The sequence below is a fragment of the Astyanax mexicanus genome, chromosome 17 (assembly GCF_023375975.1).
Source record: "Astyanax mexicanus isolate ESR-SI-001 chromosome 17, AstMex3_surface, whole genome shotgun sequence".
In the NCBI taxonomy this organism is placed as follows: domain Eukaryota; kingdom Metazoa; phylum Chordata; class Actinopteri; order Characiformes; family Acestrorhamphidae; genus Astyanax; species Astyanax mexicanus.
Window position 1 is genome coordinate 16,417,520 of NC_064424.1, and position 27,040 is coordinate 16,444,559.

Below are 27,040 nucleotides of genomic sequence, written 5' to 3' on the forward strand. Positions count from 1 at the left end.
CTGTTTTGAGTGAATGCATGACCAGACTTTGAAACTGAGTGAAAAAACAAATACATTTATTTGTAAAATTTCAAAAAAGTTTTCTTCAACCAAACAGATACAATACAGTGCAATAAAATGAGAAAAATACAGAGTAGCTGCCTTATCACTGTTGTAAATAAGAAAATGGGACAGTGACTTTTCAACAGATGTTTGGTGTTCTTTAAGTTGAGTCAACTGAACACATACATATTAAAAATGACCCAACTTTTATTTGCAAACCATGCTGTCTGCCATAATGACCTTTAATAGGGGACCACCACAAATACATAATCTCTGCAGATGCAGTCTGCCTTAATCCTAATCAATACAAATACAGTCACTGAGAATTGTGCGTGTTATCTTTTTAAAAAAACATGCACTATAACTAAATAAATTAACCATTATCCAAAGTGGTCTGAAGTAATATGTACTGTTTGATTACTATTGAGAATTACTTAGACCACTCTACACAGGAGAGAGGAACCAGGTGTTCAAAGCTTTTAATTTATCTATAAGCTATTCTGTATCTTAAAACCCATTTAAAAAAAATCAGTTTACAATAAATAAATAGGAAACTCTTAAAACATAGAAATATATAAAGTACAAAAGTATAAAAAGGCAGTTAGCAATAAACTTTTTATATATAAAAGGTACTCAATAATTTAAAAATTTAAACATAAAAATCCCTTATAGTTAGAGCAAGCCCTTATCAGTTACAGTTACAGTTAGATCCCTTATTTAGGTTTTTTAAATTGTTTTTTGTCTGTCTGTATTTGTTATCTGTACAGAAGTTCAGTAGTTTACTATAGGCACTGCCAATTGTGCCAGGCTTTACTGCAAGGCATGTCTCCAAAAAAGTGGGGGGAGACTGGAATTAAATGAAAATGTAAGAATGAGTTCGAATCTACACCAAAGAGAGGAGGTGACAGGGTTTGAGAAAAAAGGTAATAAAGTCATAGCGAGTAAGTGCTAAAAGCGATGAGTCAGGCTGGGGTGCCACCAGTGACACCTATAAAAGCATTTTCAGCACAAATGAGAGTGCAGCTCCGAGGGACAGCCCCAAAGCCAGGAAGAAGGTCATCAGAGCCCCAGCTGTCTCTGCATCTTTAGACCTCACCAACCTAGAGAGCAAAAATGAATGAAGGTATGCATATGTGCAGCATCTACAGTCCACAATTCATGTTTATACAATATATTGTAACAAATTAATATAAATAATGACAGATTTTTGAAAAGAATGCTAGTTTAAGACTTTTTTGTGACAATGAGCACAAATATACTGTATACTTACTGTGGTGCATAGGACATGCAGAGACAGGCAAGGTACCCATTTGTCATAGCAAACAACGACATGAGAAGTATATAGGCAAATTCATGCTGGAAAACTACTGGCAGGTATGTGCGAGCTGGAATGTTGCACAGCATGAGCGCAGGGATGAAGATCACTCGAGCCACCACAAAGATCGGGAACAGACAGCTTTCTTTAGAGGGCTAGGAGGACAAATACCAAGACTTTGTGTCAAATTTTGTAGATTTTTTTTAAAGGTACAAACCAAAACCAGTGGATAGAAATGAATTTACAAACTACACAGAATGTAAAAAAAAAAAAAAAGAAATATATTCATTAATCAAATACTCAACACTTACAAACTGGACAACTGAGGTGACACTTCGTCCAACCCAGTCCATTACATTGAAGACCAGAAAACAGCACAGGGCAGTGAAAATATCAGCTGAAAGAGTGAAAAAGAAGAAAGAAGATTTTTAATTCATGATCTCTTCTTGTGCTGTTTTTATGCAATATAATAAAGTGTGTGTTGTATAGTGCAATGAAAACCCACCCCATGTCCCAGTGAACAGGGCAGCTGGTTGCACTAGCACAGTGATCGCTGGGAAAACCGACAGCGTGACCATGAACACACACGTCACACACAAGGCCATAACCCAAATCTAAAAAATAAATAAATAAATATATAAATAACACAGGAATAATGAAGAATATCACGTGTGATGGAAGCTACGTGGCAGATCTTACATATACAGAACACACCAGATCCTGAACATTACAATACATATATATATATATATAAACATATTTTACAAAACCTTTTTTAAGACTGACAGCACAGGTAATTTCTCTTCATACTGCTCTTCCCGCTTCTCTTCTATATCAGTAGTCTTGAAGCCTTTAGATTCAGGGCCAGTTAACAGGCTCTGTCCATTGGACTCTGGATAGTAGGCAGGCTCACTGAGTTTGACTTTCACCAAGGTGACACTCTCTGCAGCAAATAGACAAAAACAGGAAAAAAAACTGTTTTACAGGGTTTTATATGCTGTACAATTATTTCTTATGTACCCACTTTCCTTCAAATTAAGAAGGCCAATTACCCAATCCCATCTCACATGAACCTACCCAATCCTTAGTAACACTAGGAGGGTGAAGACTCGCACATGCAAGAAACTGATCCAATAAATATAAAGCCAGCGCACTCAGAGAAAAGCAAAGCTCTCCAGATTCAATTTATCAGTCAACAGACACATGTGCTGACCAACTTCACATAATGACATATGTGGGGAGAGGAATAGAGCTATCTATCCACCCCTGAGAGAGAGCAAGGCCAATTGTGCTCTCTCAGAGTCCGGCTGCTGATGGATTCGGATTCAGACTGGCGAACCTTGGGATCATAGTGACAGTGCCTTAGTCCACTTTTTTTTTACCAATCAGCCATACAGCTCACATTCCATTAGCAGCCATAGTTACCTACTGAACATAAGCAAGTTAAACGGGCCATTAGGGGTGTGCCATATCGTATCGTGTGCAATAATATCGCCAACATTTTTTAATATCGTGAACGATAATATACCCTGAAATATCGTACCATATCATGATAGCAAAAGAAAAATTCACACATCATGGCATTCTGGATCTGGATTGACTTCTGTTACAAATCTGATAAAATTCTTATATATTTTTTTTTATATCTCAGTTAGGAGTGTGCCAGCTCATATCGTATTCAGTAATAAATTTAATTTTCACTTTGTTACAGTAGTGTATTCTTGATTTCTTTTTTTAATTCAGTGTTTTATCATATCGTCAAGAGTATCGTTATCACGAAAATACCATGAAATATCGTGATATTATTTTAGGGGCACATCGCCCACCCCTACAGGCCATTCATCACCTGATTTTCTTTGTATTCTTTTTGGGTGTCATCAGTGTGTCATTCATTCAAAGTTTCCCAGGCTATATAATGAATGATTTCTTTAAATTACCTGTTCGGTTACTAGGTCCATCTTCTAAATAAAGACGAGCAAATTTCTGAAACATAGAGAAATACATGTTTGGTTAAGTTTGCAAATCTTACATTACATTTTAAGCAATACATTTTTTAGGATGTAATAACCACCCTATTACCATATTATTTCATGTTAACAATGTGCTATCCCTTTTAAATTCATGGGCTTAACTGTGTAAAAAAAATCTGTGTAAATGTAAAAATTAAAAGTGTATTTACCAGGTGAGGAAGAAATAAGTAACAGCACAGTGCGAGTAAAGTGGCCACACAAGGAGTCAAAAAGTAGCCCAGAGCAGCATTCTCATTGTCTGCTTTAGCTAGAAATAAAAGAAACACAGAGGTTTCAGAGAAACACAGCTCAATGCAACTCAGTTTTGGTTCTGCAGGTGAGATTTGAAGGAACTTACATATCTTTGAGATCAACATAGCCACAGCAGAGAAGATACCGGCCACAGCCTGGCCACTCATAAAAAAGGAGCTATACTTCTGAGGGAGCTTCCCAACCAGACCAAACAGACTGCCCTGCAGCACTGCACTAAACACTAGCAAGAGAGAGAATGATGACTACAATGGTTACAGTGCTCATGTTATTACCAGTTACTCTACAGACATTCTAAAACATTGTAACACATTAGTATTGATAGTACAGTTAATATACTATAACCTTGTAAAAATTCAGGTACCACTAGTACAGTGACATGCTAGTAGAATTCACATTTTAGTACTGTTAGCACAATTACTATACTATAACCTTTTACATGCTAGTACAAACACAGTACTGTAACACTGTATACACATTCTAGTAATGTTAGGAATTACTATACCACAAACAATAACATGCTATGACTGCTAGTACAATTACCACGTTATAACACTAATAAAATGCTACAACTACGAGTCCAGCTGCCATAGCATTATGAATATGCAAATATTGCTAGTACAATTATAATGCCTTTACATTCTACATTCTATATATGAATAAGGCTAGCACATTTTTGTTGCACAATATGTTCTATCATGGTTAGCATATGCATTATTAATTATTAAAAACATTTATTATAATACAATATTACCAACAGTAAAAAACTCGTATTTTGGATTATGTCCGATCATAAAATTGGTGGACGTACTGTTCATGAACCAAATGGTTGTCATGGTGATGTTGTAGAAAATGTCTTGTTCCATCGTCACCTTTACCAAAGCTGCAGTGAGGATGAAGAGCAGTAATATAAAGACCATGCTGCCCATTATCCGTATCCTCTCCGCAATACTGGAAAGCAATGATAAACACAACTCAGGTCAGTACAATTCCCCAAATTCCATTACATTTTGTATACAAAGTTCCAGATACTCACTGCTGGTAGAGAAAAGAGTTCAGGAGGGTGAACATCAGCAAAGGTAGCTGAGAAATCAGCGCACACATGTTGTTGAACATGTATTTATCAGTCTGGCCAGGTTGAGAGACATTGCCCACTGTTGTTGTGTTTAGCCGGTCATTAAAATACTGTAAAATACAAACAAAAAAAACAGATGTTATAGTGAGGAAAACAGCAAATGGCATAATGCACTGCTACTGAAAGTGTCCAACGTGTCCTAGTTTACTTACATCAAAGGCAGTCACAAAGAAATTCCACGGAAGAAGCGTTTCCATTCCCAGAATGAACAGGATGATGGCCACAAGGCCTCTGTCAGAAAAGAAGGTCAGAGTTTCTAACTAATAGTGTAGTAAATAACTTTCCATGAGGCCAAAATAGTTAACATATTCTACCAGCATGATTAATAAGCTGTCTACTTACCGATCATCTGATGCACATTTCATCTTGCTCTTCTGTCTAAAAACAAGGACACAAAGAAATCATATATATTTTTTAGGATAAAAACTAAATTCTGGTCAAATAAAATAAAAATAATAGGTTTTGCTCAAACTGATCAACAAAAAAAAAACAAACAAAAAAAAAACATAAATATCATGTGTTTGATGGACACTGATCATCAAAATTACAGTATGATTTAACCCCATATGTACTGTGACTCTTTTATTACACTCTAGAAATTACAATTTAGTAAATACATAAATAAATACAAATTGGTTGTTCCTAGGTTATATCAGTGCAGGAAAAAAAGCCAGAAACCTCCAGTGGTTTCACAGAGTTTAAGAGGTTAATCATAGCATAAACTCAGTTTGCCATGAATTCTGACAGCTTGTTTTGTACTTGAGATACAACAGTCAGCTCCCATTTATAGAAACCTATGAGAATGAAAAATGGCAAAGCACAATTGAAGATTTCTTTTTTCAAAAGTTCAAAAAGATGATGAAGCCTTTGTCTTCAAACCTTTAAACAGATGAAGTGCTGATCTAGAACCAGATTCCTCTCCTCCAGACCAACAGGAGGAAACATTGAGATTCCTTCAACACGTGTTTAGTACAACAAGGAAGCGCAACGAGAAAGTAAATAAAGCACATGGTTGAACGAAAGAATGAATGGGTTTACTCCTTTTACCCATTGACTTATTTATTTTACAGAATAAAATGTTTAACAATATGACTGAAATATTTAACACTGTTAAAAAGCCAGTTAGAATTGTGATTGTGAAGAATATGTGATTATTACAGAGAGTCTGTTCTATAGTCCTATATTTAATAAACCTGTTTACTGAATTATCTATAGTTTAGCATTAAAATTCCAGATAAAATAAAGCATAGAGCCTAACAAACACACACACACACACACACACGTTTTACCATCCTAACCCAGTAGCTTACCTTTAGGAGAGGTACCGCTGTGGGTTTAGTGAGATGTAACGATGTACATACGATGTACATACAGCCACACTGGTTTAAAGGTGCTGGAAACTCACTCAGCGTCACTTCCAGGATATGCCCTTTTTGTTCACACTATGTATATCTTGTGACTGATTCAGTTAAAATGTACTGTTGTACGGGGATTGGACACTCAAATTTGTTAAGATAAGGAAAAAAAAATCCGATAATGAGATCAATACAATAGGGAGCATAAAATCATATCATATGATTTTAGTTTTAGATCTTATAATAAATTTACTAATTTTGTTTGGGGGGGGGCCTTCTAAACTACACACCTTTTTAGCAGTCGCCCACAGAAATCATTTCAGACCTGAGCTCGCAATTATTTTATGTAAACTTTTATTTAAAAGTGTAATTTATAAATAAAGAGGTGAAAGTGTAAGGAATATATGGATTCGCTGATAAACAATCATAATCAGTTTAATCAATAACATGCCTATAGACGTGCAACACAAAACCTAAAGTCTGACAGTATCAGTATAATCGCGGCAAAATTCAAGCAGGAACCCGCGCTTCTGACGCCAAAAATAGACTGGAAGTGAAAGTAGCTTTTGCTGAACAGACTAACGTACTCTTAACCCTTTATGGCATTAATTGTATTATTTTTGTAAGAAAAAAAAACTCCCAGCACAATTTGTGAGTTGTTTTTTCTTTGATAACTTTTTCAAATGTGCATTGCTGCTGCTTTATTATAAAGACCCTAACAAAAGTAATCTACATAATATTACCAAATAATAAGGGAAAAAATGTTGTTTTATAGTGAGCTTACAGCAAGAATGTAGGAATATAAGCAGCTAAATACTATTATTTACATATTATTGCACATTATGACCCTTGTACTTGTACGCATTACTGCATTGGACGTAAATATGCCTTATAAGATAATATTAAAATAAAATAATTAAATGCATAAAAATAAGGTATAGAATGGTGTAGCAAACAAAGTTAACCAAAACATGGTTGCACCAAGCCATAAAGGGTTAGTTTAATTATTTGTTTAACATCTAAACACGACTATTACTTTGCTCCCAAATTTATTTGGAAATAAATTCCAACAAAAAATAAATAAGATAAAAATAAAAATGATCAGCACAGTTCTTTACATTGTAACTAAATATTAACTATAACCTTCAGCAACACCAGCATATAACTACAGAGCATGAGCGGAGAGCTGTTTTAAAGGCTAATGTGTAAGTTTATGTAGTTAACTAGGTCTATTCCATTTTTAACTAGTTAAATTAGAAAAAAGATAAATATGAATTAACCCACCTCCTAAACGCTGAACACACAGGCGCTCAGACTTCTGCCCTCACAGACTCTTGTAACTCCTCACCACCCTAGTAACGTTAACTGTTAAATGCAACAACAACAAAAAAAAAATACAAAATTTGGCGCCCATTATACGTGATTTCCTCCATGGGGGTGTTCAGAACTCTACACGCCTCGTTCTGGGCGGGTAATAATCTCACTAGCATGTCTCTGTGAAGTGAACCCCATATGATGAAATTCATCATTATTATTCACATTCTGAATAATATAAGCCGGTGTTCTGTCGAATTTTCCTACCCATCGATACATGCTTCCCAAAGGTACTGCGCATGCGCCGACCTACACAATTTAATTATTTCTCGAGTTTTATGTATAATTACTCGGGTTTAGGGGGGTTTATATGCATTAAACGACCTGGACGCACTATCATTGCACAAAAGTGTAAATGGAAACTAAAAATTACACTTATTATCATAAATAAATACAAAAGCAGTTTGTAATGAGCTATATTTACTATAACTTTGCCATGGTACAATGAATTATGCAATCCAAATCTAATAACGTACATCTACTGGAATATCACTGGGTACATGCCCTAGAATAGTGCTTCTTTTGTATTTTTACAGTTAAATATACATTGGGGCAGCACGGTTCGACAAGGTAGCAGAATTCGACAGAACACCGGTTTATGGAAACCCTACCCACTTCCTATCTCCTCAGTCACTGCTGTCAAACCAGCCCCCACAGGTCAGGGTTGCCAGTTGTGAAAAAAAAATCCAGTCCAAAGTCTAAATCCCGCCCTTCCGACGCATAAACTAGCCCAAAAATATATGTCTCTCACACGTTTGAAGCGAATGGTAAAACAAATGAGTGTACGACTTAGTATTTTGTTTATAACATATTTATTATCAGTATTGCTATGTACCTTAAAGTCATAAATAATATTGTAAAATTAGTGTTTCATTATTTCTTTTATATCCCATTCAAGACCATTTAATAGTAACACAATTAGCTGACTTTTACTTATAAGTACATATACTAATTTCTGTTCTTGCCCCTTCTCTCTCTCTCTCTCTCTCTCTCTCTCTCTCTCTCTCTCTCTCTCTCTCTCTCTCTCTCTCTCTCTCTCTCTCTCTCTCTCTCTTCCCGTTGTTCTCCTTGTTGGAGTCAGTCTTCCAAGGAACACTGAACGCGGTAATTATTTTGACAAAAAAAGCACCCCGCCACCCCTGAATTTTCACCCGCGACTGGATTTTCTAACGAGCCCAATTTGGCGGGAAAACCGCATACCTGGCAACTATATACCCCCCCCCCCCCCTGCGAACCGAGAAACACGAGGAAGTCCTCAGTGAATGGAAAAAAACTCTATTAAAATCTAACTATCTAACTAATTGTCCACGTTATTCCTTAGCAAAGTAAAACAAAAAAAGTACTCCGTATGTTTCAATTTTTCTAAAGCAAATGTCTTTTAGGCAGTAAAGATTACTAACATTAAATATTACTGCTTGTGTGTGCTGACAGGTTGGTGCACTGATTCTGAAGATACAGCCAGAGCTTTTAGTTTAAAACCTTTAAAAATAATATATTATGTACTAAAAGGTTTGATATTGCTCTGTGCTGAGTTAATAAGAGCAATTTTCAGTACATAAAGGATCAAAAATGTATAAACTATGATTTTGATCAATGGGATGGGCTGATCAACAGACACATCAGTATGGCTCAAAGTCAATTTTATGTCTGTCTGAACTCCTCCCTCTGCAACTGGATGCTGGAGCAGACCTGGGGAGTTTTATAAATGAGACCCCAAGTTTGTTCTATATGAATATAGAGCAATCTGGAGCGCCCCTTGGTGGTGTAAAAACCACGAAAAAGATTCTCAAGTGCGTCCTCCCCTCTCTATAAACTCTTTTTAGACAAAGTAAAAAACATTGCCCACACGGTGGCGCACAGTGAACGAAGAACAGAGCTAATATAGTTGTTTTTAAATATAAATAATAAATAAATAAACACTTTTATCCCAAATTCCAAAAAAAAAAAATTGTTATTTAGAGCATTTATGTGCAGAAAATGAGAAATGACTGAAATAACAAAAAAGATGCAGAGCTTTCAGACACTAAAATAATGCAAAGAAAACAAGTACATACTGATAAAGTTCTAAGAACTCGGAAATCAATATTTGGTGGAATACCATGGTTTTTAATCACAGCTTTAATGCACCTTGGCATGTTCTCCTCCACCAGTCTTACACACTGCTTTTGGTTACCTTTTGCCACTTCTGGTGCAAGTTCAGTTCAAGCAGTTCAGTTCAGTTTTTTTCCATAGCTGCATATGTATATTTCAACATTTTGACAAAAAAAAAAAAAACAGAAATGGCCATAAAACTACAAATATCTACTATTATACTACTGTTCATACATGGACAGAGACATACCTAGTACTAGAGGCCCAGACGTGAGTAAAAGTACAAGTGCTCTTTCAAAAAAGTGACTTGAGAAGTTGAACTGTTCTTTAAGCTCCACACTTAAATGGAAATACTAAAGTATTCAAGGTTCTTTTCTGCTTAAGTACCGCTACTACTTACCGCCACTCTGGCTTTAGTGATAATGTGGGTTTAAAATGATTCCTAACATTTTTATAATTGTAAAAAAAGTAACGATGCAGCACATAAAGAATGTATTAGTGTAAAAGTATTAAACTCATGGAAAATACGTACTGACATTAACATGGAAGTAGGGGAAAAATTATTCTCTAGTAGACACAGATACCACATTACAGTAGATAGTGGAGGTGGTCGAGCAATTAATCATAAGGAAAAGCTATTCTTTCTAGGATGTAATGTCCAAGCAACGTTGAGAATTTCTTTCTGTACCAACCCTGCAGGCACGTAACAGTATTAGATGTCATAACCAACATTCAACCTGAAATTAACGTATATTGATGCTGGTGGCCAGCTGGGAAGGCATTGCATCCGGGTAAGACTCAAAATCAAGTTTTAAAGCTTGTCGTTCAGTGAGCTACTGCTGACCTTTAATCAGGAGGTGTCCTTGTTCTCCACCCAATAATTCTGTGTAGGCCAACCGTGGATCCACTGCAACCCTGAATGATACACTGAAATGTCACTTTTCTTGGGCCAGGAACTGGTATTGTGTCCTAAGACACAAGAACACTGCCCTGACCTGTGGGATATCTGTGAGGGGCCTCCTGCAGTTTATATGTAACACTGTGAATCAAGAAATGTTAAATGCCCGTACTTTCCAACTTGGAAATTGTTCCACTTATTTGACACCCACTATCAGGCCTCTCTCAAACTCATCATTCACTTCACTTTACTGCAAACACACTGGCCAGTGTTCAACCTCACTCATGAGGTAACACCTCACAACTTATAGAGGAATGGGCATTCCCAGGCCATCTTCTGAGAATATTTCATCAGTATACATAACTACTACCCCATTATGTTTAGCATTTCGTGTATTGTGTGGGTTTAAACAGTATATACAACAGTTCTAATAAATAAAATGTTAAAATGGCCTTGTGCAATTCTTTTTCTTTTGTTTTCAGAATTCAGATAATATAGATTAATAATCCAAATCAATACAGAATATTCAAAATGCTTTTATTGTGACAAAGTTAAAAAAGTTAAAAGGTACATAAAGGTATTAGGAATAGGTCAAATAACATGTTTACAGGAGAAAATCATTTGACCTTTCTTCTTTCAAGTAATATAGATTAATGTAGATTAATAATCCAAATTAATACAAAACATTCAAAATGCTTTTATTGTGGTATATAGTAAAAAAAAAAAAAGTTACATAAACAGTGATCAGAAACTGACATAAAGGTATTAGAAAAAAAGGTCAAATAACATGTTTACAGGAGAAAATTATTGACTCTTCCTTCTTTACAAAAAATGTAGGGCAACATTGAACTTTCTTGTTTCATCACCCAGGTATTCTTTAAGAAATTTCTGCACCTCTGGATTGAAGAGGTCTACATGGAAATCTCTGGTGTTTACGGGTTTTTCAACTTCACACACATCTTTCAGTCCCCAGCTGACAACTCCAACCTAATAAAGACACAACAACCCATTGTTATTATTAAACTTCTCAGAGTTTCAAAGCTTGATCTTCCTGCTATATGTTAGATTACCCTGAATAAATATTAGATTAATTAAAATAGATAATAATAAGCTGATTTAAAAACATTTAAACACAGGTAAATCTGAATTGTTATGTATCTATGAATATAGATATATAGTAATCTTTATTAATATAAACATACAGTTTTTATGTATTCATAAAAAAAATCTAAAATCATTAATTGTTGTGTATCTATAAACAAAACTAATCAAATATACAGTATATACTGATCTGAAGAAAAAGCTGATTCTGACCTGGATAGCACGGTAGGTTTGCTGCATAAATGTGGCACCGCCAGAATCACCTGTTGAAATATGGCAGACATTATTTTTTTTTACATAATGTGATATTGGATAACATCAAAAAAATCCTTGAGATCACAGAAGATCACGTTTCTTTTCCTTCTCGTCTTAACATTGATATTGATTTCTTGGGAGCTGGTGGATACAGATTTAAAAATGAGCTGTTTGTAATTAAAATACAATGTAAAAGTACTTTTCCTAAGATAAGCATTTAAAAGTACTAGAAAAGTAAAGTTTAGAACTTTATATTAAAACGATTTGAGACAGTATGTAAAATTCTCATTTAAAAATAAGTACAGTGTTTTTCATGCTTCCATTGACTTTTATTTGATAGCAGAGAGTTTGAATCCAAGACATTTTGGGCCCTATTTTAGAGATCTATAGCGCACTAGTCAATTGCGCTTTGTGCCGCTGGATTTAGGGGCGTGCCCTGTGTCTTTGGTATTGAGAGGGCGCAAAAAAATATGCCTTGCGCAGCTCCAACGGCCAAAAGGCGTATTCTAATTCTCCTAATTAATCATAGGTGTGCTTTGGAGCTAACGTGAAATAAACCAATCAGTGTGACAGTATTCATTCCCTTTAAGAATGTTTGTGAATCAGAGGAGACTGACTTGGCTGTCGCACTGTGAAGATACACCAGCAGCTCATTTATCATAAAAAAAAATAGAAAATTTTAAAAAGACCATAAAAAATTGACACATAAAAAGTAAAAAGAATTTATAAAATATAAAATGAAGAAAATAATAGTAAAAGTAAAGTATAATGATAAGAATGATGAGAAATAATAAAATAACAATAAACTAAGAACATGTGAATTAAAATATAAACATAAAACAAAACTAATTTAATAAATAAATAAATAAATAAATAGAAATAAAACAAATTCAAAATTAAAATAAAATAAAATATAAACTCATTAAAAACTTTGATCTGGCTTTCTGATTATTACATTACTTTCAGTTTCAAATCGTGCACACCAAAACCTCAACCTATCCTTTGAATTTGACAATATTTTATTAACTTTACAGGTCCTCACACATCTTAAGTTTATTTAACTGAGCTGAGTTTTATAGAGTATAGTTAAGCCTCACTGTGAACTCAGCTCCACGCTGCGAAAGAGAGAGGGGTGCAGCGCATTTTGCCTCGGTTAAATTATTTTTTGTTGCTTAAATAACAGTAAATATGGTGGATAGAGTGTGTTGTATACCATTGATTAACTGATTGAACTACACTTGATCTGACCTTATTTATTAAAACGTTTTTTTTTTCTTTTTTCTAAGAAAACAGAGGCATTCCTGCCTTGCGCATAGCTCCGCTATGCCTGCCTGCAGGATTTTAGAGCGTTGGACGAGATTTTAATTAATGAATTAATGAATTATATTTTTAAATAAATGTGCCCTGGTGATAAAAAACGAGTGCTAACATATAGCTTTATAGAACTGTGTATTTTACGTTTTGAAGTTTTGAGTAATTGAAGGGCAGCCCCAGACAAGAGCGCAGTGACAATGTGCTTTTATGTTTTTTAAATTAAACAAATATTAGAAAGTGAATTTCAGTTAAACAATAGAGAAGTCCCTCTCTTTTCTTTTTTTATTTCCTGAACTGCAGGGTTTAAAAAAAAGTATTGAGAATGCTGTCATATTCTCAAACAGCAGAATCTGCTATATTAAGCTACAACTATTAAGTCCATGTACTGAACATACATATACATCCTTATAAATAATAATAAATATAAATAATAATAACTTATAGTTACTGTGCACATTTTAAGTATATTTTATTTTATAGTTGGTTGCTGAAGGCTCTGGGTGAGGTGTTTTCTTGCTGTGGTAAAGGAGTGATGGGATAAGGTATTCAGTTCTATTTTCTGCCACCAAGATGGAAACAAGGCAAAAATTTACCTGAACACACCTCACTTCCAGAACACCACGTTTATATGTTGTTAATAATATATATATAATATATATGGTGTTAATATATTCCTAAAGTACAAAGCTATTTTAAGGACACATGCGCAAGGGCTTAAATAGACTGTTGACGGGGATAGCAGAGTGCACGATAGGGCCCTTAAGTTTCATTTGCTAATTTCCAACAGATAAATATATAATTATTTTAAAGTTAGTTAGCAGTGTTGCAGTTCTCCACTGGAAGGTGCATAAAACTTAAGGATTTACGCGTGGAAAGCACCAAGGAAGGAGATCGGAGTCCACCACACCAAGATCAAAGGATACCTCCAGATAAGTGCTCATTACACACTTTTGAAATCATAATTAAACTAGCTTTTGTACTTCATTCTATTGTACTTAAAGATTAATGCATGTTTATCTGGCTTTCCAAAATGTGGTGTTTCTAAACAAATTAAATAACCTGCACATTTACACTGCAAAACTCCTTTGTTCTGTGTTGCACTACACGACTCAAATTTGGCGATTAATTAATTTGATACATTGAAAATGTTTTTTAAGTAACATACTGTTGAATAATCTTATGTATTTATGTAATTATCTAGGAAACATTTATTACAGTGCTACTGTACAGTTAATGTGCTCGGAAAGTCATCCTAGATGGTAAATTACCTTTGCAAGAAATCTTGTCCACATGCTTCTTTTCTTTTCCTCCAGTACACAGAAAATTGCCTGTAATATAGTCCCTTGCAGTCTCAGCAGAAATATTTAAAGACGTTTTGACTTCATCAATGCATTGGCCAGTCTGAGGAAAGGGGAAAAACAAAGCGTGCGGTTTATTTTACTATATTTTAGTGGTCCTCCAATGATAAAAAACTAAAAAGAAACAATCCAACTTCTACACTGTCAAAAAATACTGTACATTTAATACAATGACAAAATCGATAAATGATTCACAGGATCAAATTAATTACATTTAACATACACTAAATTAACTCTCACTTCATGTGGTATGTTTGTACATGTTAATTTAAATTAAAATAAATTAAAATGTTAGTTCAAAATAGATGAAAACCAGAGTTAAGAAAACATACAGGGACTTAAACGTAATACTGTACAAGCAGGTAAAAACATTAATACAGTCTCTGTTAGTACACTCTGATTTAATTTAATGAAAAAGTAGAAAGAAGTAATTTTACCTTTTTCTTTAGTTTGATCTGGACTTCTTGTTTTGGATGAACCTTTTTATTAATATCATTTTCTATTGGTTTAGATGCCATGAAAAATGCGTCTTCCAACTCCTTATTCAGCAGTGTATCCTCTGTAAGTGAAAAAAAAGTTCAGATTTACAAGTTATGCTGCATGTTTGTGAAAGTTATGTGACATTAAAGACAAAAGATCAACATTTTTATGATTTATTTCCAAATATTTATATGTGTATCTGATACACAGTTCAGTTTAGATAGCACCATTCATTTGAACCCATCCATTTTTCTTGTGAGCAAAAGTATTGGAACATGTGACATGTGTCAGGTGTGTTTTGTTGCTCATTTATGTCCTAAAACACTGATTATTCAAACAACAAACATTGCTAAATGTCGACCAGTTTTAGAGTTTTGCCTGTGCACACTGTGCATTTATAGTTAGAAGAGTAACCAACATGAAAAATAGAGGGCAATTGTGAAGCTGAGAGAAGATAGAAAATCAGTCAGAGCTATTGCTCAAATATTGGTCATGGCCAGTACAATGTCCTGAAGTAGAAAGTCATCACTGGTGTACTAAGTAAGAGATAGATACTGGTAGATAAAGGAAAACATGTGCTGAAAGACCCTAAAACAACTGTTAGTGACTCGCCGCTTTTCTTCAAAATATACAAGTGTGTTCCTACAGTTAAATAGTGCCAAAATAGAGGCAATAATGATTGGCACTCCACATCAGACTCTGTAAACCTCAATAACCAGGATTATATTCTCTGGCCACAACTTTTCTTTCTTTTCATCAGTCACCAACCTTGGCGTGAGCTTTGACCCTCACCTCACCCTTGAGAACACTTTAGCAAGATCTCCTTTCACCACCTCATCTTTGCCAAACTTTGTCATACTCTGACCATATCTAATGTAGCACTTTGAGATTTGTTTTAAATGTAAATAAAACAAATAAATACAAATAAAGTGTATAATAATAATAATAATAATAATAATAATAATAATAATAATAATAATAATTATTATTATTATTATTATTATGCAACCAAGTAAAGATACATTAAGAATGAGAAAATCAATAAACAGGAGATGGCTCACTAGGGGATAACATGGTCATAGACTGTGGAACAGACTGAACTGTGCAGTTTGGGTCAAGCATAGATGTAGGAGGTTTTTTTTTCAAGATTAGTTAAGACACTGTGTAGTAACCCTAAAAGTGGAAGAAAAGTTAGCAATGGCAAATAAATGTTAATCCTGGAGAACGGAGTGAGGTAGAGGATGTAGTGCTGTGTGCACAAGCCGACTCAGCGCCAAGGCCCAATGGAGCGCCGGAGAGATTGTATAAAAGTGCACAAGCTGTCTTGAGTGTTTTTGTTTAAAAACATGACTGCAGCGTAGAAAAAAAGGGATTACACCAAAGGATATTCCAATACCTAGAGAAAGATTTTGCTGCCATTAATCAGTTCTGCCCTAAATGCTGTCTTTAACGTTAAGATGATTAAAGCCTAAATTTGAAGAAATATTGTATGTCATTCACTCTTCATATTTAATATTTTTACTTATAGCAGAAATTGTGTACTTTTAATATTTTGGTAAGTTTTCATAATGCACTAAAGTAATAACAAAGCTCTTAAAAGGTGAATGTTTTCTCACTCACTGTGTTTTTGACATGTCACACCACCACCAGTCAATCTTAGAGCGCCGCTCGTCTCCTTGGTGCAGGGAATGCAAATGGGTCTAAAATTGAAAAAGTCATACAGTGATATGAAAACAGGTTCTCACTACAGAAGTTGGATAGCTTTTTTTTGCATGTTTAAACGTTGCAAAGAATCTTTTTCTGCAATGCATTTCTAATTTCATTACAGTGGTAATGGTAAGAATGTCCACAAACAGGTCCACAAAAGTGGACAAAAATGCAGATATATTAATAAAGTCTTAAAGGACCACTATGTAACTAATTGTCAGTAGTAAACGATGAAATGATCAGGATGTCTCATACGATATTAAGGAAACATGTTGAGTGGAAGCACAGGCAGCTCTTGTCAGCACGGCTTCAGCAGTACGTTCCTATTTTAAATGTGCAGGCCCTCTGGGTTTTGTGTTTGTTTTGTCATCTGACCCCTCCTGCTGCTCATTCCCCAACACTAACTCCGCCCCCCGAGGTTGCCAGCACTACTGCAGCGCAGCACAGCAAAGGAGCTAGCAGAGCTGGTTCAGTTAAACCTCAGCTGCTACACAGCTTAAAAAGCCTCAGCATGTCTCAAAAATGCTCAGTGACCAAAGAAGGAATATAACAAGAGTGAATATTGGCAGTGAGTTCAAACGGTGGAGACTTAGAGCTCAAAAAGACTCCAAGACCGACCAAGAACTGCTGCTTTTCTCCTGAACAGGTAAGCTAACTGGCTAGCTAATTCAGTCAGGTACTTTCAACTTCAGCCTCATTACTTTCGCAGACGGTCAGACACACCGCAGAGCTTTAGCTCTCCCTCGTGTAACATAGTCAATATAACTCTAGATAAGGGTTTTAGAAGAGTTTAGAATTGCTGTATTTCTCCTCTCGCTCATACTATCCGCCTCTCCTACTACTTAACGTTGTTTAGATTTAGCCTACTGAATTTGGCAACCCAAATAAGTTTCGTGGCTGGGGAGGGGTGGGCGGAGCAGACTACTCTCTGTGGTGTTTTGAAATTGGACTGCTGTAGCCATTTCACACACTCGCTCTCAGGTCCAACATAATGCACCTTTAAAATACGATTTTGATTCTATGTGTAAATTTTCATGGGTGCAGAACAGCTATTCAGAGATGTTCAGCCTAAGCAGTATGATTCAAAAAGACCACTCACCTCATATCGACGCTCACTTTTACAGGTCTTTCCAGTTCAATAAGAGCCACATCATATACATAGTACTCTGATATTCCCTCAGATACTTTGTCTTTGAGTTTGTACTTAGGATGAGGCAGGATATTCTTTGCTTTTACATCTGAAAGAAGTAAAATTAAAATAGAATTACAACAACATATTTATTTACTTTTCTTACATATTTTTCCTTTTTTGTGTATTATGATTGTATACAGTACTTGTAGGTATCTCAAAATGAATACTCCCAGGTTCATCATCAAACTTGAAGCAGTGAGCTGCAGTTAGAATAAAGGTTGGAGTCACCAGTGATCCTAAGCAGTTTGAGAATTTGCCATCACGCTGTGAAGATAAAAAAAAGGAAAAGGAAAATTGCTTATGTCTGCATTTATAGTAAATATTGGTCCATTTCTGACTGTCATGAAAAATAGTTCTCAAAGATTGTTAGCCAGCAAACCCAGGTAAACCACACTCCACAAAAATTAGGAGGCGCTCCTATAAAAAAATTAAGCTTTCTGTTAAATAAGTCCAACACCAGCACTTAACAGTATAACCTCAGAATTGTTAGAACTGGGAATCTCAGCAAAGTCAAAATTAGAGTAGCAATCAAATGACAGATCCAGCATCCAAGAAATATTTATTTGCCGATTTCTCTACTTTTAAAACAAGTTGTTTGAATTTATCCTTTTGGTTTCAGTCAATATCATTGATTATTATATGAAGCTATTATCACTTTGGTTAGCCAGAATCTAATCTCCTGTGTGGTGATTTATATGTTATCATGATAGCTAAACAATGCTAACTTGCTTTAGTATTTTAATCACAGCCCAATCCAAAATCCAACATTTCCCAATTGTTGTTGAATTGATGGTTTAACATTTATTGAACGATGGATATAAAACATACTTAGCTGATGTTAAACTAATTTAACTGATAGAAGCAACATTTTACAAACTGGTAAATGTTCAGTATTACATTTGTTAAAAGAATTGATTGTCACAAAGGCAACATAAACAGTCATTGGATAGCTATGTAATAACGTATACTGTCAGAACATTTGTAGATTGGATAACTTCTACTGCCTACTAAAATACCATTTTAAATGCGACATTTAAATGTTTTGGAAAATAGTTTTTAACCATTTGTGTGATCATAATTGCAGAAACAAAATAGACTGTTTCAGTGATTATTGAGGGAGTGCTTACGTTAAAAGAGAACTTTGTCATCCAGGGGTATGCTGTGTGATCATAGTTTTCATGTTTTTTATCGTAAGTTTTGAAGAGTCCACACAGACCCACACTAGTGCTTTCATCTATGTATAGAAAAAAACAAAACATACTGTGAGAACAAGTAGGCACAGATGCAGTAGTATAGCTACAATTAAATAATTTAAATGACTCAATGATGGAAAGTCACACTTGGAGATACATAAAGATAACAGGTCTTCAAAGTACAGAAATACCGATCATTTCGTCCAGCGTTTCTTGCATATTTTTCATGTCCTCCAGTAAGAAGATATGCTTTTCTTTGTCTCTCTTTGTCACCCACTCATTGACATTCTCTCTCACTTCCTCTGCATCCTCACCCACTCCAAACACATACAGATCTGTAAAATCACCATATTTACATCAGTAACGTACATCCATACAACCTGCAGTTGCTTTATTTGTAAACATTTGAAACTAATGGAACATTAGATTAGAGCAAATATATATTTACAATATGATTGTTAGCATTGTCCCAGGTTAGCATTGCTTGCGATACCAGTTGATAACAACACATTATATCTTTTTTTGCACATCCAAACAGCATGGAATCATATCCACAGATACATTTGAAAAGTACTGTAGGTTTGACTGATTTTCTGAGAGAAAAAATAAACAGGGCACAAACGTATACATAATCCACACATACACACACAATCTGGTAGTGTGTTATCAAGTTATACAATGTATTTTTCATTTTTCATGTTTGCTATGTTGGAGCCTTGTGCTAACATTTATGACAAAGTAAAAACAAAATGATTCATTTTGTTATCATATTTATTGAAAAGAAAAAAATCAAATTTTGCATGGTCATAATGTATTGTGCCACTGTCATTACACACTAAAGACAAACGCAAGCCAAACTTATTTGTATTTTTTACGCATTTCCTCAGTTTTTCACATTTTAAATAAAACATGAAAACATTAAAACTATTTTTATACATTTTGCTTTTGACAAATGTATACATATTCATTTATCTGAATCTCATATTTGGGACATATTTGGCAGTTTTTTCCATACTGTTATATATATACTATAATTGCTACAGTGTATCACAAAAGTGAGTATCACCCTCACATTTCTGCAGATATCTAAGTATATATTTTCATGGGACAACACTAACAAAACGACACTTTGACACAATGAAAAGTAGTCTGTGTGCAGCTTATATAACAGTGTAAATGTATTCCTCCCTCAAAATAACTCAATATACAGCCATTAATGTCTAAACCACTGGCAACAAAAGTGAATACACCCCTTTGTGAAAGTTCCTGAAGTGTCAATATTTTGTGTGGCCACCATTATTTTCCATAACTGCCTTAACTCTCGTGGGCATGGAGTTTACCAGAGCTTCACAGGTTGCCACTGGAACGCTTTTTTACTCCTCCATGATGGCATCACGGAGCTGGCAGATATTCAAGCCTTGCGCTCCTCCACCTTCCGCTTGAGGATGCCCCAAAAATGTTTTATTGGGTTTAGGTCTGGAGACATGCTTGGCCAGTCAGTCACCTTTACCCTCAGCCTCTTCAATAAAGCAGTGGTCGTCTTAGAGGTGTGTTTGGGGTCATTATCATGCTGGAACACTGCCCTGCGACCCAGTTTCTGGAGGGAGGGGATCATGCCCTGCTTCAGTATTTCACAGTACATACTGGAGTTCATGTGTTCCTCAATAAAATGTAACTCATCAACACCTGCTGCACCTAGGCAGCCCCAGACCATGGCATTCCCACCACCATGCTTGACTGTAGGCATGACACACTTATCTTTGTACTCCTCACCTTATTGCCACCACACATGCTTGAGACCATCTGAACCAAACAAATGAATCTTGGTTCCAGTAACCCGTGTCCTTTGTTGACAGGTCTTCAGCAAACTGTTTGCAGGCTTTCTTGTGTACAGGCTTCAGAAGAGGCTTCCTTCTGTGGTGACAGCCATGCAGACCAATTTAATATAGGGTGCAGCGTATGGTCTGAGCACTGACAGGCTGAGTCCCCACCTCTTCAATCTCTGCAGCAATGCTGACAGCACTCCTACTGCGCCTACAGTATCTGTCAAAGACAGCATTTGGATGTGACGCTGGGCATGTGCACTCAGCTTTTTTGGACGACCAACGAGAGGTCTGTTCTGTGTGGACCCTGCTCTTTTAAAATGCTGGATGGTCTTGGCCACTGTGCTGAAGCTCTTTTTCAGAGTGTGGGCAATCTTCTTGTAGCCTTGGCGATCTTCACGTAGCGCAACAATTCATCCTTTAAGATCCTCAGAGAGTTCTTTGCAATGAGGTCCCATTATGAGGACCACTATGAGAGAGTGTGAGAGCTGTACTACAAAATTGAACGCACCTGCACCCTATGCACACCTGAGACCTAGTAACGCTAACAAGACACATGACATTTTGGAGAGAAAATGACAAGTAGTGCTCAATCTGGACATTTAGGAGTGTAGTCTTTTAGGGGTGTACTGACTTTTGTTGCCGGTGATTTAGACATTAATGGCTGTATATTATATAAGTTTGAGGGAAGAATAAATGTACACTGTTATACAAGCTGCACACAGACTACTTTTCATTGTGTCAAAGTGTAATTTGGTCAGTGTTGTGCCATAAAAAGATATACTTAAATATGCAGAAATGTGAGCGGTGTACTCACTTTTGTGATGCACTGTATTAGACAATAAGCATAATGTAAAAATGACATTTATTACTTTCTATAAATCTACCCAACACTTTGCTTGTTTATTCTAAATTATTTATAATTTTCTTACCAAGATATGGTTCACGGGTTGTTTCTTCTCCATCATACACAGTTTGTTTAATTTCATTAATCTTGTGAGTTGGGTCCCCTCCCATATTAGCAATACCTGCCGACACAGTGAAGAAGATACAACAGTAATTGAAGATTTACTTTGACCGTAACATTAAACTATAGAATTGTATACAAAGGAAGAATCAATACCATCAGTGAACATAATTATGACATGCTGGGTTTCTTTGAAGAGTGTGTTATTCATAGCCTTCACCAAACTTATGCTTTCCAAAATATCTTGATAGGCTCTGGCAATATTTGTTCCTGATTTGTCCCCTTTAGCTGCAAATGACAAAAAACATCACATTTAAAGATGTTAGTACACAGTTCAAGAAAGAAAGTTCCAATAGATGGATTAAAAACAATGTTTGTTATTTTTCTAATATAATAAAAAAGAAAAACATTGCATACAATAAATATATTCTTACAGGGCAGTGTATATGTGACGGTTAAGAACTTACCATCATATTTAAAGGACTTCAGTTGCTGGATTGTTTCATCCAACTTTTTCTCTTCATCTTTTTCTTTCCCGTATTTATCAGTAATGTTAACTATTTTTGTCACATGTGTGGCAAAAATAAGGATGTCATAATTTGGAAAAACCTCATAGTATCTGATCTGTTGGTAAAGAAGGTGAAGTTAAAGAACATTCAATATTTTATTCATTTCATCTGAGTTAATGATGTGAACAACACATTGAAAAAAAGAAGATACTCTACACAAGATATTTTAAGCTAAATAAACTATAGAAAAAAACAGTCATGTTCTAATAATTAGAGAGAGCAAAACTAATGATTTAGTGGGTTTTGTTGCAGCATACATTGTCAATGAGCTTTATCATGATCTCCTTTGCATCTTCAAAATCTTCTTCATCTATGCTGTCTGATGCATCCAGGGCGATGTAGATGTTGAGCTTTCCTTTCTGTTCCAGTCTGATTTTCTTCCCTTCCTGACCTATTAGGAGGTGTCAGTGTTTTAATTGGTGTTTTTTTTTCCTCATAACAGTAAATTGTTACAAGTTACAATAGTACAAATCTACACTGTGAATCCTGTTGTACCTTTATCCTCTAAAGTGGTGAGAGTATTCTTTAGAGTACCTCCAAAAGCCTGTGCAACTTCTTCTGGGGTGTCATATGTGAAATCAGCTACAACATGAAATCAAGAACATGAACAGAAATTAATCAAAGCTATCATCAATAAAACACTCAATATAACCCTTCTACTGACTGTATGCTGTGGAATACACTGTGGGAGTAGTTTCTGGCTGTGTGTGATGCACTACTATCAGAGACTCACCATAGCACTCAGGCTCTTGCCCTGACCACGTTCCATCATCCTGACACACACGCTCTCTGGATCCCAGCAGCTTCAGCTTGTTATCACAGCGGTAGGAGACAGTGTCATCAATGTCAAAGATGTGGCCTGTTCTGCTGGCACCAGGAGGAGTGCCTGGATCAGGGCAGTGGTGAGCTGTGGGTTGGATATTATTAATAATTAGACACAGATATGCAGTGTTTAAGGTTTATACTGGGGGAATAAAAATGTATTTTTAATAGTTCTCTTTAGATAATATCTTGTTATTTCACTTAATGCATCCTGTGGAGCCTAGGATTCCTGAAATTGTTTATGTCGTTGGGCCGCCATCTTTTTTATTGTTCAGAGTTCTACATAGTTAGGCCACTGTCTTTTACTGGTTTTCCAATGAGCTTAAACAGCATAATTTTAGCTCTGAACGACACACTTTACACAAGAGCTACAGGACAAGCACTCAAAGTAAAAAGAAGCATGTAGACTTACATTATACAGTAATATTACAGGATTTCAAACAATACTTCACTTAGTGCTATACATTTCTCATAAGCACTGTTCTGCATGCATTTCCACAGTTACAATGAGATGCACAGTACTGCAGTGCAATTCACTGTACTGAGCCTGAAGCATCTCTGATAGTCAATATTATACCTGTTAAATGCATAAGGTTGCTTTAAATGGTCATGTGTCTGATACTATACCAGTATTTAACACTGGTCCTAATGGTCATCCAACTGTACTGTATTTATGTTCACCAAATAGAAAATGTAAAAATGATGGATAATACATTGAGCAATCAGCATACACACAAGCACTATTACCTCTTCAGGTACCACTGCTATCACTATGACAATGTTGTAACATGAAAAAGAAAAGATAAATAATGATAATATAAATAATACGATCCCCAGAAAGGACCTTTACTTACTGTCACGACTACAAATGGGCGTACTGCCATTCCACTTGCCGTTGAGCTGACAAATACGTGTAGATGATCCCCGCAACGAATAATCAGAGTGACATGTGTAGGAGGTTGTGTCATTCACATAGTAAAGCGTCTGATAGGGTTCCACGTCTCCATTGTCCAGAACTCTTGGATTAGGACATGTGATCTCTAAAGAAACAGGGGATAAAAACATTGCTGACTGAAAAACACTGTGTTATGTTTTAATGTCTGTTTAAAAGCTGGACAGTCAGACTTACTCTTGCACTCTGCTGGTTTTCTGGAGGGCACAGGATTCCACTTGCCTCTGGAACATTTGCGTTTTTTTACAGGATATGGGTAATAACCCTCCGGACATCGGTATCTCAGGATACTGCCATCATTGGATTCGTTAGAAAGAGTGAATTTGCCTCCCCTAATACTTAAGTTACTGTCCGAGCACTTAAGCTCAGATGGAGCACCTACACAAAAACAAACCAGTAGGATCTCAGACATGGTTAAAGACCAAACAAGGTAAAACAAAAATATAAATGCAATAATTTAAAGTCCATGTAAAGTATTGGCCTCTCCTGTGAGCAGCGGGACTATTTTAGTTAAACCGCAAATCATATATAATATTCTGTTAATCTGTAGGTTGTATTAAATGATGTAGAGAGAATTCTGACTGGTCTCTCCTTGTGTTCAGTGGACCAAAGTGTGCTCTTTCTAGACAGTTTAGTTATGCAGCTTCAAGGCCGAGTGTTAAACACAGGGTATATATGACCCCCCCCCTGCCTGTACTGCCCATTGTGGCCAAATGATTTTAAGACTGTAATTTATTGTAGTTTATTTTGAATGTAAAGTACAAGCCCAGATCAGACGGAAAGCACAAAGGTCAGGTTTGTGCTACACATAAAGCTCATTTGTTTAAAGTAATTCAAAGGAATAAGCTATAAACAGACATCTGTGTAAATTTGGAAGTTCCACAGAACATGGGCTGAATAAGTGCAAACAGAAGCTCACTGCACTTTTTTAACAAGTGATGTTACATTAAGTTACACGTCAGAATTAATCGACATTAAAACTTATTTAAATCTCAGGTAAATACTGTATGTGTACCTTTTTATAATAGTACAAGATCATTCCATCTAAAATAAGCATCTAAAATAAGCAAAATGAGTATAATATATAAAATGAAGAATAGCATATTGTATAAATTGAGACAGAGGAGGCAGACGTGTTAAAAATGTCCAGCAATGCTATGCTTTAGGAATATTGTATGATTTATCCACTTATCTGATTCTCTTACATCCCCTCTTCTTTATCTAAGTTGTTTGTGTTTTGTTACTCATTGACAAGTGTGTGCAAACATCTCTGTAAATATCTGTCTTTCTATCTGTAAGCTGATATTATTTGGCCTGATATATGTGTGTGTATGGCTGTTAAATGCCTTTTGTCTTTTGGCTCGATCAACCAACTGATACATTCTTTTGCCGTAATAAATGCAGAGGATGGAAAAGGTGTTTTACATAGTACCCAGCAGGGTTCAATTATCTATTAGTACGGTTTTGGTGGTGTTCTTACATTACAAATTCCAAAGAAACTCATCAAGAACAATAACTTAATAGAACTTAATGTACCATTTGTAGACCTTAGTAAAGGTCTACAAATGGTACATTAAGTTCTATATATTTTACAGTTCTATATATAACCCACTGAATTTTTTTTTTCCTTTTTGAGAGAGTATCCAAAGCATTGTTTCTAGCTGTCAACAAAGATTAGTATTCAATCTCAAAAACAAGAGCGAGTAAACTCACCGTTCACAAGAGAGCATATGGTAATCGTCACAAAAATCAATACATTCCAACAAAGCACCAACTCCATGGTGTCTGTTAAGGCCTAATGAAAATGAGTTGTGAAAATAGGAACTAAAATAGTGGCACATTTATACTGAGGGGGCAGGTCTGAACAGGACTTTATGGTCACTATTTAACAGCAAATCAAACAGAGAGGCTCATTGGCCAACAGCGGCAAGTTGGTTTGTTGTCAAATGTCATGAGTCCAGAAGGCATGGTGTCATGGTGCTAATTTTTAATTTTAATTTATATTAAAATGTGGACATTAATATATATATATATATATATATATATATATATATATATATATATATATATATATATATATATATATTCAACCACAGTGATACTATACAAACAAAACAAGTAGTACGCTATATATGCCCAGTTATTGTTAAAGGGTATAACAATATTTGGAAAAATTATTGGAAAATTTGAATGGATGTTTTCAATTTAGTGCCTTCAACCACAAACAGCAGCTCCTGTTTTTTGGAACACAGTGAATGAAATTTATACAGCATGGTGCAACACAACACTGATATTTTTGTGTTCAAACTGTGTTTCTCAATCCTGGTCCTTGGGTACCACTGCCCTGCTTGTTTTTTTTAGTGTGGAATGTGTTGCAGGTCTGAAACGCAGGATTAGATGTATATTAGCAAATTAAATTAATTTGACCAGACAAACATTGAGTGTGCAAACGTGTGCAATCACACAAAGGTCAAACTAAATTTAAGAAATGTAAAACACTCCCTTTTTTTGCATTTTTATCACTGTAACTTAAAATAAAATTTACGTTAAGTGGCATTTCGGGTCTGACATGCAGAAAAAGCAGAATTAAATATTAGCTAAATATTCTTCTGTGAATTACAATTCACTTATGCAATTTTATGTCACCTCTAGATATAAGAAAAACACTTTCCCCTTAACTTAAATATCTAAAACTATCAATCTCAAAGGCTAAAGTCATGTTAATAACTATTGTTATAGAACAATCCTCGCCACTTACCACATTTTTGCATTTTGACTGAAGTACTTACAGAACTGTCCCAGATTGTGCAATCCGTTC

At 35.4% G+C, this 27,040-nt stretch overlaps 2 protein-coding genes across 3 annotated transcripts; both read right to left on the minus strand.

Moving 5' to 3' along the window:
* Positions 1-35: 35 nt before the first annotated feature.
* slc29a2 (solute carrier family 29 member 2) lies at positions 36-7,681 on the minus strand. 2 transcript variants are annotated; one of them, XM_049466199.1, is made up of 13 exons: positions 7,411-7,681; positions 5,114-5,149; positions 4,924-5,002; positions 4,673-4,821; positions 4,448-4,587; positions 3,725-3,859; positions 3,537-3,634; positions 3,295-3,340; positions 2,128-2,300; positions 1,863-1,971; positions 1,669-1,754; positions 1,313-1,512; positions 36-1,142 (listed from the first exon to the last, which is right to left on the minus strand). In XM_049466199.1, the coding sequence occupies exons 2-13, from the start codon at positions 5,134-5,136 to the stop codon at positions 1,031-1,033; spliced, it is 1,350 nt and encodes a 449-aa protein (XP_049322156.1). In that variant the 5' UTR covers positions 5,137-5,149; positions 7,411-7,681; the 3' UTR covers positions 36-1,030. The 2 variants fall into 2 exon arrangements, with proteins under 2 accessions (XP_049322156.1, XP_049322157.1); XM_049466200.1 differs by lacking the exon at positions 7,411-7,681 and adding an exon at positions 6,082-6,124.
* Positions 7,682-11,012: 3,331 nt separating this feature from the next.
* LOC103039688 (complement factor B) lies at positions 11,013-26,041 on the minus strand. The gene is made up of 18 exons (XM_049466197.1): positions 25,936-26,041; positions 24,400-24,600; positions 24,125-24,310; positions 23,182-23,355; positions 22,944-23,030; positions 22,706-22,839; positions 22,347-22,503; positions 22,036-22,167; positions 21,845-21,940; positions 19,281-19,424; positions 19,024-19,130; positions 18,040-18,160; positions 17,804-17,942; positions 16,618-16,697; positions 14,955-15,076; positions 14,428-14,560; positions 11,804-11,853; positions 11,013-11,476 (listed from the first exon to the last, which is right to left on the minus strand). Exons 1-18 carry the CDS (start codon positions 26,000-26,002, stop codon positions 11,312-11,314), a joined length of 2,295 nt encoding a protein of 764 aa, XP_049322154.1. The 5' UTR covers positions 26,003-26,041; the 3' UTR covers positions 11,013-11,311.
* Positions 26,042-27,040: the final 999 nt, after the last annotated feature.

Excerpts from the sequence above, each read along its gene's own strand:
- slc29a2 (XM_049466199.1), bottom strand. The coding sequence starts at position 5,136 with ATGAAATGTGCATCAGATGATCG. Across the intron at positions 5,003-5,113 it reads AAATGTGCATCAGATGATCG|AGGCCTTGTGGCCATCATCC; the intron begins GTAAGTAGACAG and ends CTTTTCTGACAG. Across the intron at positions 1,513-1,668 it reads TCACCTCAGTTGTCCAGTTT|CCCTCTAAAGAAAGCTGTCT; the intron begins GTAAGTGTTGAG and ends TTGTCCTCCTAG.
- LOC103039688 (XM_049466197.1), bottom strand. The coding sequence starts at position 26,002 with ATGGAGTTGGTGCTTTGTTGGAATGTATTGATTTTTGTGACGATTACC. Across the intron at positions 24,311-24,399 it reads AAAACCAGCAGAGTGCAAGA|AGATCACATGTCCTAATCCA; the intron begins GTAAGTCTGACT and ends CTGTTTCTTTAG. Across the intron at positions 15,077-16,617 it reads TGTGACATGTCAAAAACACA|AGGATACACTGCTGAATAAG; the intron begins GTGAGTGAGAAA and ends TTTCACTTACAG.